The 14,828-nt window shown below is 51.8% G+C and overlaps 1 protein-coding gene across 3 annotated transcripts; it reads left to right on the forward strand.

Moving 5' to 3' along the window:
* Window positions 1–460: 460 nt before the first annotated feature.
* LOC108933843 (inter-alpha-trypsin inhibitor heavy chain H3-like) lies at window positions 461–12,223 on the forward strand. Of its 3 annotated transcripts, none has more exons than XM_018751206.1 (24): window positions 461–583; window positions 1,424–1,587; window positions 1,718–1,822; window positions 2,503–2,665; window positions 3,059–3,169; window positions 3,312–3,440; window positions 3,770–3,886; window positions 4,051–4,219; window positions 5,704–5,826; window positions 6,438–6,619; window positions 6,702–6,881; window positions 7,052–7,179; window positions 7,302–7,468; window positions 7,731–7,823; window positions 7,938–8,012; window positions 9,151–9,177; window positions 9,280–9,306; window positions 10,374–10,421; window positions 10,732–10,821; window positions 10,921–11,043; window positions 11,142–11,319; window positions 11,497–11,645; window positions 11,832–11,916; window positions 11,993–12,223. In XM_018751206.1, exons 1-24 carry the CDS (start codon window positions 512–514, stop codon window positions 12,105–12,107), a joined length of 2,820 nt encoding a protein of 939 aa, XP_018606722.1. In that variant the 5' UTR covers window positions 461–511; the 3' UTR covers window positions 12,108–12,223. The 3 variants fall into 3 exon arrangements, with proteins under 3 accessions (XP_018606722.1, XP_018606723.1, XP_018606724.1); XM_018751207.1 differs by having other exon boundaries at window positions 462–583; window positions 7,938–7,967; XM_018751208.1 differs by lacking the exons at window positions 7,731–7,823; window positions 7,938–8,012 and having other exon boundaries at window positions 463–583.
* Window positions 12,224–14,828: the final 2,605 nt, after the last annotated feature.

Genomic DNA, 14,828 nt, shown 5'->3' on the forward strand with positions numbered 1-14,828 from the left:
GTCTTCTTTGTGAATTAAAGTAAATGATTGAGGGACAAAAGTGTGTATGCATGTGTGTGGCTGTGAGCGTGACTGTTCACATCCATAACAGTAGTTTGCATGTGTGTTTCTGAGCTGCACGGTGCTTTCTTTCACACGCAGACAAGCTTGTGAGACCCTCTGTAATAGAACAGGTTGGAGGGAAACATTAGGGTAGGGGTTAGGGGTTGGGCTTAGAGCTGGGGTGTGTGTTAACAGCAACTCATGTAATCAATGACCTCACCACTGACCGTGTGTGTGTGTGTGTGTGTGCGCGTGTTTGTCAAGGCTTTCTGCTGACTACTGTAGGCCCTCAGTACAGCTGCAGACTGAGGGCTGTGAATTAAAAGGACTTTGACATGTTTGCCTGCAATGATTTACAGGCTCCTCTGTACTCCTGTGTACCTTCAGTGTCCCACCACCCACTCTGGGCTCCTGTCCACTCTTTAAAAGGCCCTCATTCCTGCCCGTCGCCCATCTCCAGTCAGGCACGATGCTGCTGCTTGCTCTCAGCCTCCTGCTGGCTGCTGTTTCCTCTGTGCCCGTCCAGAAGGAGGAGCAGAAGGTAAGACGTCCAGCTGCAGTGTACTCTGAAGGTAGATCTCAGTTTGGGACGGACGATGTGTGTGCAAGAGGCAGACCTGCAGTAGAGGAGAGGAGGACACTGAGTTCACACTTGTGGGAGAACATCACTAGAGAAGGACAAGCAGTAAATGCTGGACGAAGTAGAGCGCCACTGATTAACTCGAACTCTAACGCTCAGGAAGGAAACGTGAGGCTGTGTTTGGCTGTATCAAATACCTAAAGGCAAAGTGCACACAGGAACCATGGTGAAAATGAGGTTTCTGAGAAAAAAAGACTTATTCAGCAGACGGTGTGGAGATCGATATTTTAAGCTGATGTTGAGTGATCCTGAAGAGTCTGTACAACAAAACTAAACACCTTGAGTAATAGCTACAGGTGGTTCTCGTTTCCGCTGTGTCACCAGTGCAGCTTGAATCATGTTCTCCAGGGAATTTCTGCTAAAAAGGGTCTGAAAAGGTCTTTTTCTCCATTGTTAACAATTCTGCGCAGAGCTGAGAAAGCAGTTGCACCATGAGCAATCAAAGTCCTCTCTCTGTTTACTGAAGGCACAGGAGGGCTGGAGTTGTGCTCAGGGTTAGACACATTTATGAGGAGCACCATGAGTTCAGGGGTCACTGACTCCTCTGTGTCCGCAGGACATGTTAAGGCTCCTTCACGAGCCTCTCATTTTGGAAAAAGCATCGCAGACATGTGATGCTGGCTTTCGGCACTAATAAGATACATCAGAGTTTTGTGCGAAGACACACAAGAGCAGTCATGAGAAGGAAATGGTGCATCTGCAGTGCAAGGTCCTTTACTCAAGGTTCTGCGCTCTCCACAGGACCATGGCATTGACATTTACAGCTTCCACATCAAGTCTGAGGTCAGGAGCCGCTACGCCATGACTGTCATCACCAGCCGTGTAGCCAACCTGGCTAATGAGTCCCGTGAAGTGAACTTCCATGTGGAGATGCCCAAGCACGCCTTCATCAGCAACTTTAGCATGTAGGTCCCACTTCAAAGAGCTTCTTCCACCTCCACATACATCCTTCCTCAACGTCCTTCTTCGTGCGCAGACACATCCATCCACCTTTCGTAACTCACCCACCTGCTCTTATCCCTTTCTCCTGTTCAGGACCATGGATGGACAAACCTACAATGGAGTGGTGAAGAAGAAAGCAGAGGCCCAGCAGCAGTACGACAAAGCCGTTTCCCGTGGCCAAAGCGCCGGGCTGGTCAGGTGAGCCATGACGTGAGAAGCCATGAGATGAAGCATTACACGTATTGTTCTCAAGTGCCATAACGTCCCGTCGACTCGAGGTAATTTACATATATAGAAGAGCTCCAGCATGCTCTGCCCCCCCCCCCGAGACCTTGCGCTGGAAAGGGGCGGGTGCATCCGCCATAGCCGTGATCGACACAGGTATTGTTGCCATTTATTAAGCGGTCGATTTTGTCCTGGGCAAATTTCACCAGTGGAAAATTTCACAATCATTAACCCATTCATACGGCAGGGTATCATTGCTGGAGAAATTTAGAGCAAGTACTGCCTGCACTCTGTTCAAGCAGGACTCAGAACTCGAACCTGGACCTTGAGATTGTAGGCTAACGGTTCTAAGCAGCGCTACACGATATACTACATACATGTTTCCCAGCAACCGTGCATCACTTGCACACATATCAGTGGTTCTCCTGCGAAATGCGGTGGCATGTCCATGTGAGCAGCGTAGGAGCAGCGCAGGAGCAGCTGGCTTCATGGACCTACAAGTGCTTACCTTCAGATCGCTCAGCCTCTTTCCAAAGCCTTACGCTGATGGCGTCTCTGTTGGGTGGAAGCAGCTCTTTCCCTTGTCCTTGTGCACGTGTCACGGTGCTTGATGGTCAGATGGGAACAGGTCATCTCCTGTGTGTCCATTCCAGCTCAGTAGGTCGCACGCTAGAGGAGTTCACGACCTCGGTGACGGTAGCAGCACACAAAAAAGTGACCTTTGAACTCACGTACGAGCAGCTTCTGAAGCGACGTCTCGGCCAGTACGAGCTCCTCATCAAAGCCAAGCCCACGCAGGTTGTGAAGGACTTCAAGGCAAGTGTTTTGTTTGTCCCGGGAATGTATGTGCTGGTGTGTGTGAGAGAACCAGTGTGTGTAGCCCCCCGCTGCACTGGAGCGCAATAGCTGTACCCTACCTGTGGCGTGCAGGTACAGATCTACTCAAGGGTTTAAGTGTATTGTAGTTTGGATCCTTCATCAGGGTGCGTTTGTGCAATCACTGCAAATGAGCCTCTTCACACAAGTATTTTAACAGCTGTCATCCATCTAGACAGCAGTACTTTGGAGGTCTTTGGCTCTGTGTCTCCTGGACTGTATCGCAAGGTGTGTGTTCTGCTGGAGACACTCGGTGTGTGGACTGACACTGCGAGTAACTACTGCTGAGTCACAAGAGCTGTGTTGTTGCTGTCCACCTCATCCTTGTGGTAGATTGACGTGCACATACGCGAGAGGCAGGGCATCCGTTTCCTGGACACGCGGGGAGAGCTCGTGTCCACAGAGCTGTCCAAGGTTGTCAACACCACGCTGTCGGAGAAAGAGGTAAGTCCACAGGAGCCCACAGAAGGGTGAAAAACACACCCGTGCAGTACGTCACCGTTTTCACTTCTGCACCTGAGAGCTGGAGTTCAGGTGAGCGTCCTCCACGTCAGCCGATCACACGTCCTCTTTCCCCACTTCCCAGGCCCGTGTGCTCTTTGCCCCCACGCGCCAGCAGCAGCGGCAGTGTCCAGGCTGTGGGGCGGATGGGCTCAGCGGAGATCTGCTCATCGTCTATGATGTTAACAGGCCTAAGACAAAGGGTGACCTGCAGGTATGCCATGCCGCTGAGCATCTGTGTAAGAAGGATAGGGAGGACCTGTAGATCTACACTTAATACTGAGTTTACTGAGGAGTCAGGTTCAGGCAGAAAATGAGCAACTGAGCCCATCAGAATTCCAGCATAACTGAACCAAATCACATCTTATGCTAAAGGTTTTTTCTTAAACTGTGAGGCCCAACTTGGAGGACTTCTGAAGCCATTTGGCTGTTCGAGCGGGGTAACAAAGTGCATTGTGGCAAATCACGGAGAGTCCCATCAAGCATCATCCCTTCCTCATCTCCAATGTCTCTCAGCCCTCTCAATGTGCAACTGTTTTGCAGATTTCACAGGGTTACTTTGTGCATTACTTCGCCCCTACTGACGTCAACCGCACCTCCAAAAATGTGGTGTTCATCATCGACCAAAGCGGCTCGATGCACGGGCGGAAAATCGAGCAGGTACGTCATCTCTGCTGTCACACCTCTGTTAGACAAACAAATCGCTGCTGTCAGCAGTACTGCTGTGTTGGACTCCTGTCCACTGGGACACTGTCCAGGTGAGCTGTAATACCCTGTTAGACTCAGGATACATTACTGAACTCAGTTCTAATGTTCTGTACCAGACCCGTGAGGCACTGTTAAAGATTCTAGACGACGTCCCCGAGGACGACCATTTTGCCCTCATCACCTTCGACAGCACGGTCCGTTCGTGGAAACCACAACTGGTCCGGGCCACGCCCGATAACCTGGAAGCTGCTCGGTCATTCGTGAGGAAGATCCAAGACCTCGGAGGTAACACCGAGTTCCTGGTGCACGGTCACTCGCCGGATCACTGTACACGCAGCTGGCAGTGGAGGCCCCGTGGACTCACATGCACACACCTTGTGTGGAACACACGGAGTTCCACATTTCATTAGCTCGTGGGTAAATGAAGTTGTCCTTCTTACATCAAAAATTTGCTACTAAATGGGAGCACACTTATGGCTTTAGTATAGTGTAAACACAGAGACGAGCTCTTCCACACCCTCCGCCAGGCCACACACCCTGCAGCTCCACACTGAAACAAGCCAAGAAACCTAAAGGTCTTTCACAGCCAAGACTGAGTCCTGTAGCTCCAACCGAAACCGCAAACTTTTTATTTTGGACCCCCGTCTGTGGAACCACCAAGCAGCCGGAGGTGGAGGAGCCCAACGCAGGTCCTGTAGCTAATGGGGTGCAGATCCTTTGACCGTCTTAGAGGCGGTAATCAGAATATTGGACTTGAAAAGGTCAGCTACAGGAAAGCAAAGGAGGGAGGCAAAGAGAGGATCAGCTGGAGATGGAGGTGGGAGAACCAGACGGGGGGGGCTGCATTAGACAAAGAGTGATATCACCTCAGCCTGTACGGGAAGCTGCGTAGAGTCTGTTGTGGGACCATGGGCAGATGCTGCAAATGTTACACAGGAGAGATTTGGTGCATCTCACCCTTGGAACAATTGAACTGTAAGTGATAGTTGGGAGAAAACCAGTTTAGCTCCGTGAGAGACAATCGCAGAGCCAAGGTAAGCTGGTAGTGTGTTGCTGGAGAGATTGAGATCCAGACCTGAGTCCTGAGGAACACCAATTACATTTACATGTACATGTATGCATTAATCAGACACTTTTCTCCAAAGCGACAAACATCTCGTAGAAAATACTATGTGTTCATTACATGAGCAGGAAGAGACACTTAGATGAAGACGCGTGACTCTAAAGTACGGGTAGTTTGTTACTTTCCGGCACGAGAACCAACGTTCATCACACGAGTAGCGGCATACAACTTTATGAGAATATCGACGATTCCTGATCACCTTGCTGGTGTCGTTGCCAGGAGGGTGTCCGCTGTGGACTATTGATCTTGAATCCAGGCTGATAACTGTCAAGGAGATCAATGTGGGCAAGGGATTCAAACAACTGGTCGTACACTATGCCTTGCAGAGTTCTGAAGAGGAAGGGAAGAAGAGAGACTGGCGTCTAGTTTTGGACTGGCTTTGGGTCCAGAGTGGGTTTCTTTAACAGCAGTGACATGTAGATGGGATTTAAAGTAGATAGGAAGCAACCAGGGGCCTGCAGAAAGCGAATGAGTGTGTCACTTCTCCGATGTAAACACACATCAACGGGGATAAAAGGGACAACAGCACCTCACCTTTTCATCCAAAGTTTACGATTGGCTGGGGCTCCTCCCTTTTTTAAGCTCTGGCTGGCAACCGTCGCATACAAAGTGTGTTTAAAAGAATGTCTCTTCTCCCTGCCTTCAGCCACCGATATAAACGCCGCAGTGCTGGAAGGGGTGAGGATGCTGAAAGTCTTCACCGATGGTCAAAAAACCAACAAAACCGCCTCTATCCTCATCCTGCTGACGGACGGAGACCCAACATCAGGTACTGCTGGCGTCAACCTCACAGCCGTCTGTCACAACGTGGTACGTAAGAGGGAGCGTTTGTACATCACTGCATGTGTTTGTATATCATTGTGTTTGCCTGCGCACCACTGTATGTGTTTGTACACGTTGTAATGATGACGTATCATGGTGGAGACTAAGGGGTTGCTCCACCCCCTCGGTCCTCGCTCCCGCGGCTGCGAGGACCGAGGGGGAGGAGCAACCCCTTAGTCTCCACCATGATACGTCATCATTAGAACGTGTGTGCCACACATGCAGTGAGGGACACACGCATGCAGTACCGCACACTTGCGAGCAGAGCCGTACACGGTACCGCCCCTCTTCGACACACACACACACACACACACACACACACACACACACACACACACACACGCTGATACGCGCTCAGAGGCAGTGAAACACACACGCAGGATACATGCAGAACTGTGCTAATGGCCCCACTGAAACACTGCGAACTACAGGGAAGAGACACTGCAAGTGATGTTGCCCAGAGAAAACGGACGTGAAACGCTTCTTCCGTCCACTTTGCCGGTGTGATGCTGCAACGTGTGCGTGTGCGCACTGACGCCCACCGTGTCTCGTCCGCAGGAGTCACCAATCTGGACACCATCCGGGCCAATGTGAAGGAAGCCATAGGCAGGAAGTACACGTTGTACTGCCTGGGCTTCGGGTTCGACGTTAACTACGAGTTCCTCGAGAAGATGGCTCTGCAGAACGACGGGGTCGGACGCAGGATTTACCCCGATTCAGATGCTGCGCTGCAGTTGCAGGTGCGCTCCCCCCGCCCGCGTGGCACCGCGGGCCGGTCAGCACGCGGAGAGCTCGAATTGCAGCCCCTCTCTGTCCTCACAGGGCTTCTATGAGGAAGTGGCCACACCCCTCTTGTCGGACGTCGAAATGAATTACGCCGGCGTGTCCGACGTCACCCAAACGACCTTCAGCCAGTACTACAACGGCTCCGAGATCGTGGTCGCTGGTCACGTCACCGACAATGAGCTGGAAACACTTAGAGCTGTGGTCAAGGGTTACTCGGTGAGAACTCACCGGCCTTATGTTGGTACAGGATAGCCGCTGGGCTCGAGTGCGCGCACGCACGCACGCACGCACGCACGCACGCACTGCTACTGAGTTACAAAACATTTGCTGTGAAAGTACAAAAGCAAACACAACATGAAATTACTGCATGGATTTCTCTCTTGCAGGAAGGTAACGAGGTCAAGTATGAAGATGCGTCTTCGAAGAATGACGATGCCACGGACGCCTACATCTCTGACGTGTACATTCAAAGACTGTGGGCTTACCTGACAGTGCAGCAGCTGCTGGAAAAAGAGTAAGTCTGTGTGTGCGTGTGCATGTTACCGTTTTTACTGGATGCTGCAGTGTGTCGGTGCAAACCCGTGTGTCCCGTACCTCTCCGGTATGCGTATGTGTAAGCGCGTGTGCTCCCTGCAGAGTGCTGCTCAGCGGCAGTGACAAAGAGGCCATCAGAGAGCGCGCCCTGAACCTCTCTCTCAAGTATAGCTTTGTGACTCCGCTGACCTCCATGGTGGTCACTAAGCCGGAGGGGGACAAGTCCCAGGTGCTCCACAAACCCAAGGAGGGCAAGCCAGGCTCCAAAGGTGAGGGGGATGGGATGTAGCAAGGCAACCGGTCAGCAAGAGCACTGCGGTTTTACTACAATTCACTGGGCCAGATGTTCTCCCCTACCCCGCTCTCCAGTCTGCAGCGTTTTCCACGGTTGCCCTCAGCATCAGTAACCCATTAACTGATGGAAGTGACAACTTGTGAGATCATTTGTGGCTCTTCATCCCACCTGGGATTTGTAAGGACAAATCACTGCAGGCCTATAGAGAGGTTAATGTTCTGTTCTGCATCTTGCAGAAACTTCCAATATGAGGCGAGGTTTTCGACCTCAGACTTTACCTGATGCGGGTGGCATCTCCCACAGGATGGTTGGACCTTCATACAAATCACGTGAGAAAATCCCACCCGGAATGTGTAATGCACTCATAGAATGCAGAATAAATTAGCAGTGGTCCATCCTTAAAGAACAGAAATTTATACGCTGTTCCATTTGGCATCTTGCAGGTGTTTCTATGCCCAACAGAAACCCTTTAGGTGAGCGTGGTCTTCCTGGTCCTCCTGGATATCCCAGATACATGGGTGGGTGTCCATATAGAACACGTGAGATCTTTCTTGATCCTTAATCTGAAGTAGGACTTGAAACACAGAATAAAGAGCTCAGTCTTGGTCACTTGAATGACCAAGAACTTGAAGTTGAATGTCAGGAACACTGACACAATGGAGGACTAGACCGGTCCGGGTGTGGAACACGTCTCGTGTTGTGCCCTCCCTCTGTCGCTCTCTCCGTCTCGTGTGTAGTAACCCATCCTTACGGGGTCCACGGTAAGAGTCGTTCCGCTTCTTTAACCTGTTTAGCTTCTAATTGTTGTACGTTTCCATCCTCCCCCACACCTCCGTGGTCGGGATCGGCTATCGGTAGCCGGACACTCGCGCCGCGGTACGAATCGGCAGTGTCGTCCTGCAGCTGGAGCATCTCTTCGTTCTCGCTCCTTCCTGCTCCGAGTTTGACGCGACAGGGCAGCTTTACTGTTCGCGTTCAACGTTCACGGCCAAAGCCTTCGTTTTCCTTTCATTTGTTCTTCATTAAGTTTGTAGGTGCACAAAGCACAAAGAGTGCATGTGGTGCTTTCAGTGATCCGGAGCAGAGGTGCTCTAAAGAAAACGGCATTTACCTTATTCTCAGCTAACTCAAGCACATTAAACAGAAAAAGAATTAGAACAATAGTGAAGCTCAACGAAAACAATTGTGCACCTTAGTGCAGTTGGTAAAGACACTCAGACCATGTTTAGATGGTAAAAACATTCATAGACCATGTTGAGTTGGTAAAGACAGTCACAGACCAGGCTGAGTGGGTAAGACTTAAACTCGAAGCCCATGCTTGACTGAAAAGTGTAAGAAAGTAAGAAGGCTGCTGAATCACACTTCATAACTTTGGGTTTCTCCAGGTATAGAGTATAGGATGAGCAGGATGGACATTATTCTGCTGTACCGCAAAGGGAAAACTGATCCCAGACATCCAAGCGTACTGTTTGCGCAAAACCAGACCAGAGTTGTGCTTCATTATGAATTCTTTCTACCGTTCGGGCATTTAAGCAAAATAAAATGTTTTCGACTGCGTTGCACTGCTGCTGAGATTCTACACTGTTACTTTACTGCTGTGCATGACAACACAGGTGATGACATTCACACTACTGCGTACTCTGTTTCTCTCACAAGGTATCAGGCCTCCTGATCCCCACGCAAGTAAGTTCTGCCAGAAGGACCTGTTGCACAACGACACGCTTCATCTGAGTAGAGACAAGTGTAAAGGTTTTAATTGTCTGCTTGTTATTGTTCATTTTGAAGGGTTACATCATTCGCCACCCCAAATTGGTAAGTAGGGAACCTGGCGAGTGGGTTCAGACACACCGCTGTGGCTCAGTGAATAAAATGCTCTGTTTTGAGGCTGCGCGCGGGTGCACGCACGCACACACGCACACACGCACACACGCACAGTCAACAACCCCTTGTCCCGAGCGGGGTTGCGGCAAGCCGAAGCCTTACTCAGCCACATGTGGCGAGGGCACAGCGAGCGCAGGATGCCAGTCCATCACAAGGCACCCCAAGCAGGGCTCGAATCCCAGAGCCACCAGCTGAACGCTGGTTTATAATTCATTCGTCACAAACGATAGATTTATAATAGGTCATCAGAGCGGAGTTACACTACAATCGTTGTCTGGTTAATTTCTCATAGTAACAGCGTTTCGTTTGTACAGCACGATGAAAAGCAGCTACTAAAACCGCTTTGCAGTAAGCAGAAATATACACTCGCACCTCGTGTTATAAACATACAACTTGAACATTTTCAGAGATACAGGATCACGTTTGTACACGTACCTCTCTGTCTGTTGGCGCGGTGCAGCTCGTTTACTCCACGATGCACATCGCTTTAGAGGAAAGCGTCCGCTCAACGAAGCGAAGCAAACGTCGGCAACGGGACGGCGACACGTTTCCGACAGATGAGAGCAGCACCGTCCGTCTCCTTCCGTCTCTCGGTGTCTCGCGGACGCACCTCTGTGTTCCGCGTCCCCCGGCTGGGTTCTTACGACCCGTTGCAAATAGGAAAGCGCAATTAAGGGCGCTGGCCAGAGCTGCAGCTGAGGGCTGACGAAAAACCGAAGACAGTTCTTGCCCTTCGCCATTATCTAGCACTGCATCGGCGGGAGGTTCGACGCACAATTTTCACTTGGTTTGCTGTCTTTATTTATGAAAAATACTTCATGCTTCTCAAAAAAATTCATACTGTGTCACTTGGAAGTTGGGGATGCACTTTCAATGAATGGTATTTAAGAGTGTGTTTTAGGACAATTCATCTAACGAGCATATTTTCAGCAACAAATTACCCTCTTCATGAAAGAAATGTCTGTTTCTAATGATGTCTAACGCTCTTCCTCATTTAGCCATGCACATCGACTACATGGACTCCCCATTGGTGAAACTTGCTGACGGTGAGGACAGATCCACACGGGGAGCGTAGACACAGACACGGGACGGGACGCGTGCGTCCCGCAAATTTACTTGGGTTCACCAAGCAGAGACCGGGAGCGTAGTGAAAGAGAGAGACCGTGCCGCTCCTCTCTCTGCATCCCAGGTGCTCCGTTTGTATACGTTCCATCATTTCCGCCGTGGCAGTGGAACATTCGCAGACCCAAAAGCACAGCGCACGTCGAGCGGCGCGGAAAAGCATTTGCCCCCGTAGCCCTCGCTTTACCGCGGAATATCTTTCGTAACGGCTCTTCATATTGTTGCTCCTTTCAGTGACGGGCGTTGTGGACTATGACAATCTGGCAACTCACGTACCGCACGACACGGATGCGGACTACGGCATTTGGGCAACTCGCACACCTGGTGAGTAGGTCTCTGCGCGGGGGCCGCGGGCACGGAAAGCCTCGGACGGGACCCGCGAGCTGTCCCGAGCGAGCGTCCCTCCCTCCTCTCGCCCCACAGCTCCTGAAAGCGGGAGGACCCTCAGGATCGTGCTTCCGGCGGCGGGGCAGAATATCCCGCTGTGCTTCGACGTGCCGGTTCCCTACCGGCTTACCTACAAGCTGCTGGAGGACTCCGCTGCCGGTGGGTTCCTCGACAGCGCTCGCCCATCTCCGCCACGTGCCGACCCACGCCTGGGATGCGTCAGCTGCTGCTCTGCCCTTCTTTCTCGTTGTCTTCAGGGCTACTGGTGCTGGGCCAGGTTGGCGTCGCCCGCCACAAGGACTTCCAGCAGCTCAGCATTCGCACCAAAGATGGAGGAAATGTCACGGTGGACACGAGCCACATTCAGCTCTCCAAGGGCCAGCAGAAGAAGCTTCTTTCTTGGCATCAGTCTTCTGCCAGACATCAGTCAAACAGGTACGGTTCTGGAAGATTCTTCTTCGGGCGGCTTTCTCGCCGGGAGTGACGCGTCGGTGACGACTCCTGCCGAGTGTTTTTGTCCTAGTCACAGCAACGACCATTATTTATACCTGTTTCTGTGCAAAGTGTAAATGACCTCATTTCACGTGAGGGACACTGTCCCCTGCTGGTCAGGTTATCACTGCTCAAACAGGACCACGTCTTGGAGGTGACGGTCGGTGGGACCCGCATCGACATCCTGCTCCACAAGGAGGGTCAAGAGCACTTCCTGTGGCCAGCTGTCAAAGAGCGCCCCCTAGGGAGCTCAGCCACAGGGCTCATGGGTAAGGAGCACAACTCCGTGCGTGTGCGTTAAAGAGAAAAACACTATTTCACAGTCCCAGTGAAGATGTTGTGGGAATAATGCAGCGATTATTCGCTAAGGCTGTGAGATGCTGTTGCTGTAACCCACACTTTGCTTCACTTCCTACTCACAAGAGCTCTTTACATGTGTTGTGTCTGGGCTACAGAGCAGCACCGGGTATCATATGAAGAAAAACAGGTGTCACCCTCTGTAACACTGGAGATCCAAGGGCACCAAACGGTGGCACAGAGGTGAGTTCAGATCCTCATGCGCCTCGGCGCGCGCGTGTGCGTGAAGAGTTCCTACCGACTGCTCTGTGTGCGGCAGGAACTCCGCGACGGACTATAGCGCCCCCTCCAGGCCCACGGTCAGCTGCTGGCTGGTGCCGCACCACTCCGTCGTGCAGGGGGAGCTGTCCAGCCTCACGGTGCGGGAGCCCTAGAGCGGCGACGCGTCTTTCGCCGGCCGTCCACGCCGACCCTCCGCACCGCCTCTCGGCCCACTCGGCACGTTCTCCCTCACATATGGAAAAATTCAATAAAACATGCACTAGCAACAGATGCCGTGTGGAAGAGCCGTCATAACGACCCCGTCGCACAGAATCGATTTCAACAGCTTTAACCTGTAGCGTGTGTTCATTCCAAAGTGTCACAGTATCTACCACTAAAAGTAGTGAAGTACTAAAAGTTTAGACGGGACTAAAACTGCCAGACACATTGCAAAGATAGCGGAGTTCATTTGCTCGGTGAAATCTGCCATTTGACAAATAAGAATTTTGAGGGCATCAGATTTGCCAGTATTTGTACAATGTATTAAAAAAAAAAAAAAAAAAAAAATTCTCATGGCTCAAAACCTGAACAACGATGATGAGTTCAATCCATTTTCAAAACAGCTGTCAACATGCAGTCTTTTCGCAGTCATACTCATACAGCTTCTGTGTCCAATAATCCCTGAATCGTTTCTGGAACTTTCCACTGCTCCTTTCCCCCGTTTCACCACCTACAGTGTCCACCCTCATCATTACCCGCTAACTGCTAACCCTAACCCCAACTTATAGCGCCATCAGCTAACTGGCTGCTAACGGCCAACTGGTACGGCTAACTTCAACTGCTATCAGCTAACTGACCGCTAACGGCTAACTGCCACCTTTAAGCGGTGACAGCTAACTAAGAGCTAACCGCTAACCCCGAAGCCATCGCCTACAAATTACCCTCCTCTTGGTTTGACGCCGGGATGCGCCGCCAGGCCTCGTCCCCAGGAGCCCGGCTCTTTTCCGCAGCTCACGTGTCGGACGGGGTTGTCTCAGCGGGCCCCCGCCTGCCCCCCCGGACTCAACCCCGTCCCGTTTCCCCCGTTTTCCGTACACCTTGTCCTCCGTTCCTCGGCGGAAAGGCGAGATGCCCTCCGAACCCAGACTCGGCGCACACTTACGGCACAAACTGCGAGACTTTCCCTCGTTCCGCTCGTGTCCAAGCCGCTTACCGCAGTTTCTCGCCCTCGACGATGGGCAGACACCTCCTCGATGAACAAGCGCCACCGTGGACTCCGGGTCCGTCTGCGGCACGACCAGACCAAGGGTGTGAGTAAGCGGCCCGTCCGCACTGCAAGGTACAATATGCAGTAAACTTACCGCGGTAACGTGCGTGCACCGGGACGTAAAGAGGAACACGCGAGAAGACGAGCGGGAGCATCATGCCGGTCCACGGCGGGTACCCGGTTCCCACAATGCACCGCACCAGCTCTCAAGCGCTCGACCGAGGAACGAGAAGCGGGGCCAGGCACGGCGTGTCTGAACAAAGAGGAGTTTCCGAACCGCGGGAGAGGAGCCAAAGAGACGCCGAAGCAAAGACGAGCAACACAGAACTAACGGGGAAAGAAAAAGCCTTTATTTTCCTCTTCACTTTCAGCTGCAGAGTCAGTGAGGTTCCAAAGAGGCAGACGCAAACCTGCGAGCACGGTGAAAGCGCGGTAAGAGCGCGGCGCGGGTAGGTCAGACCGCGGGCGGCCGTCGGGGCACAAGCGTTCGGTCGGAGCAGACGATTCCGCAGAGCTTTTTTTTACGAAAGTTCGGATCTAATGGAACTGATGGAGGAGCAGAGAAAAGTGAGGAATAAAGGAAAAGGAGCATCATTAAAACGCTCCCCGAAGGAAGAACTTCCAGCTCAGTGTCATTAATTACTTTTATAAGAAAAAGCAGGGCAAATGTAAAAAAAGAAAAGAAACCAGCTTTAAACATCATTCCTACCGCACACTTTTATTAACTTGCAAAAATAAAACATAATAAATAAATAGATTATAAAGTTATGGTAGCGTATAAAGTCAGTGCAGAGAAAGTTCTGTGCCATTCTGGCATGTCCGTGTGCTGCGGACGCCTAACCCTAACCCGAACCCGAACCCTAACCCCAAACCCTAACCCTTAGCAACACTGCACCAGGCAAAGGTGAGGACAGCGAGCACTAACAGTGAGGACGGAGCAGCGTGAGGGCGGAAGAGCCGGTCCCACGTGTCTCCAGCGAGGGCACCGGCTCACGGAAGACCGGCACCGACCGGCCCTGATTTTGCCGCGCTGGGCCGTGGAAGAGTGGCACTAGCCGGTTGTACCGCTGGACCTGAGTTGTGCAAAGGCGGTGGACGCGCCTGGACGCCGGCGCTGCCGGTGGACGCAAAGGCCCTAGGCGATGGTGGCACTTCGACCGAACGCAGAGGAGCAGCTGTCGTGGGCCACGTCGTTGCTTCGGCAAACAGGGAGGTTGGCGGCGCTGCAAAGCTTGACCACAGCGACCTGATGGGTGCAGCAGCAGCAGCAAACACGAGCCACGAGGGTTCAAGAACGTCGAGGTCAAGAGGGCCCCCAAACTGACTCTGGAGAAAGAAAACAGCAGGTGGCGCTAAACTGGTAACCAGAACCTTCAGAGCAGCCGACAGACTCTTTCTCACAAACAACAATGACCCTCCTCATCTCTCTACATCCACTTCCTGTAGCTGACAGTATCAAGTCACAGTCAAACGTATCGTAACGCTCTACTCACGGCACACAAGATGACGGTCAAAGGACTGCTCACTTCCTACAGCCCAGCAAGAGCGCTGAGCTCCCACTTACAGGGGTCTGAAATCAAAAATCTAAAGGTTCTCAGTTTTGTCCCTTATGTAGTGGAATGAGCTT

Source organism: Scleropages formosus, chromosome 5, assembly GCF_900964775.1.
Source record: "Scleropages formosus chromosome 5, fSclFor1.1, whole genome shotgun sequence".
Taxonomy (NCBI): Eukaryota; Metazoa; Chordata; class Actinopteri; order Osteoglossiformes; family Osteoglossidae; genus Scleropages; species Scleropages formosus.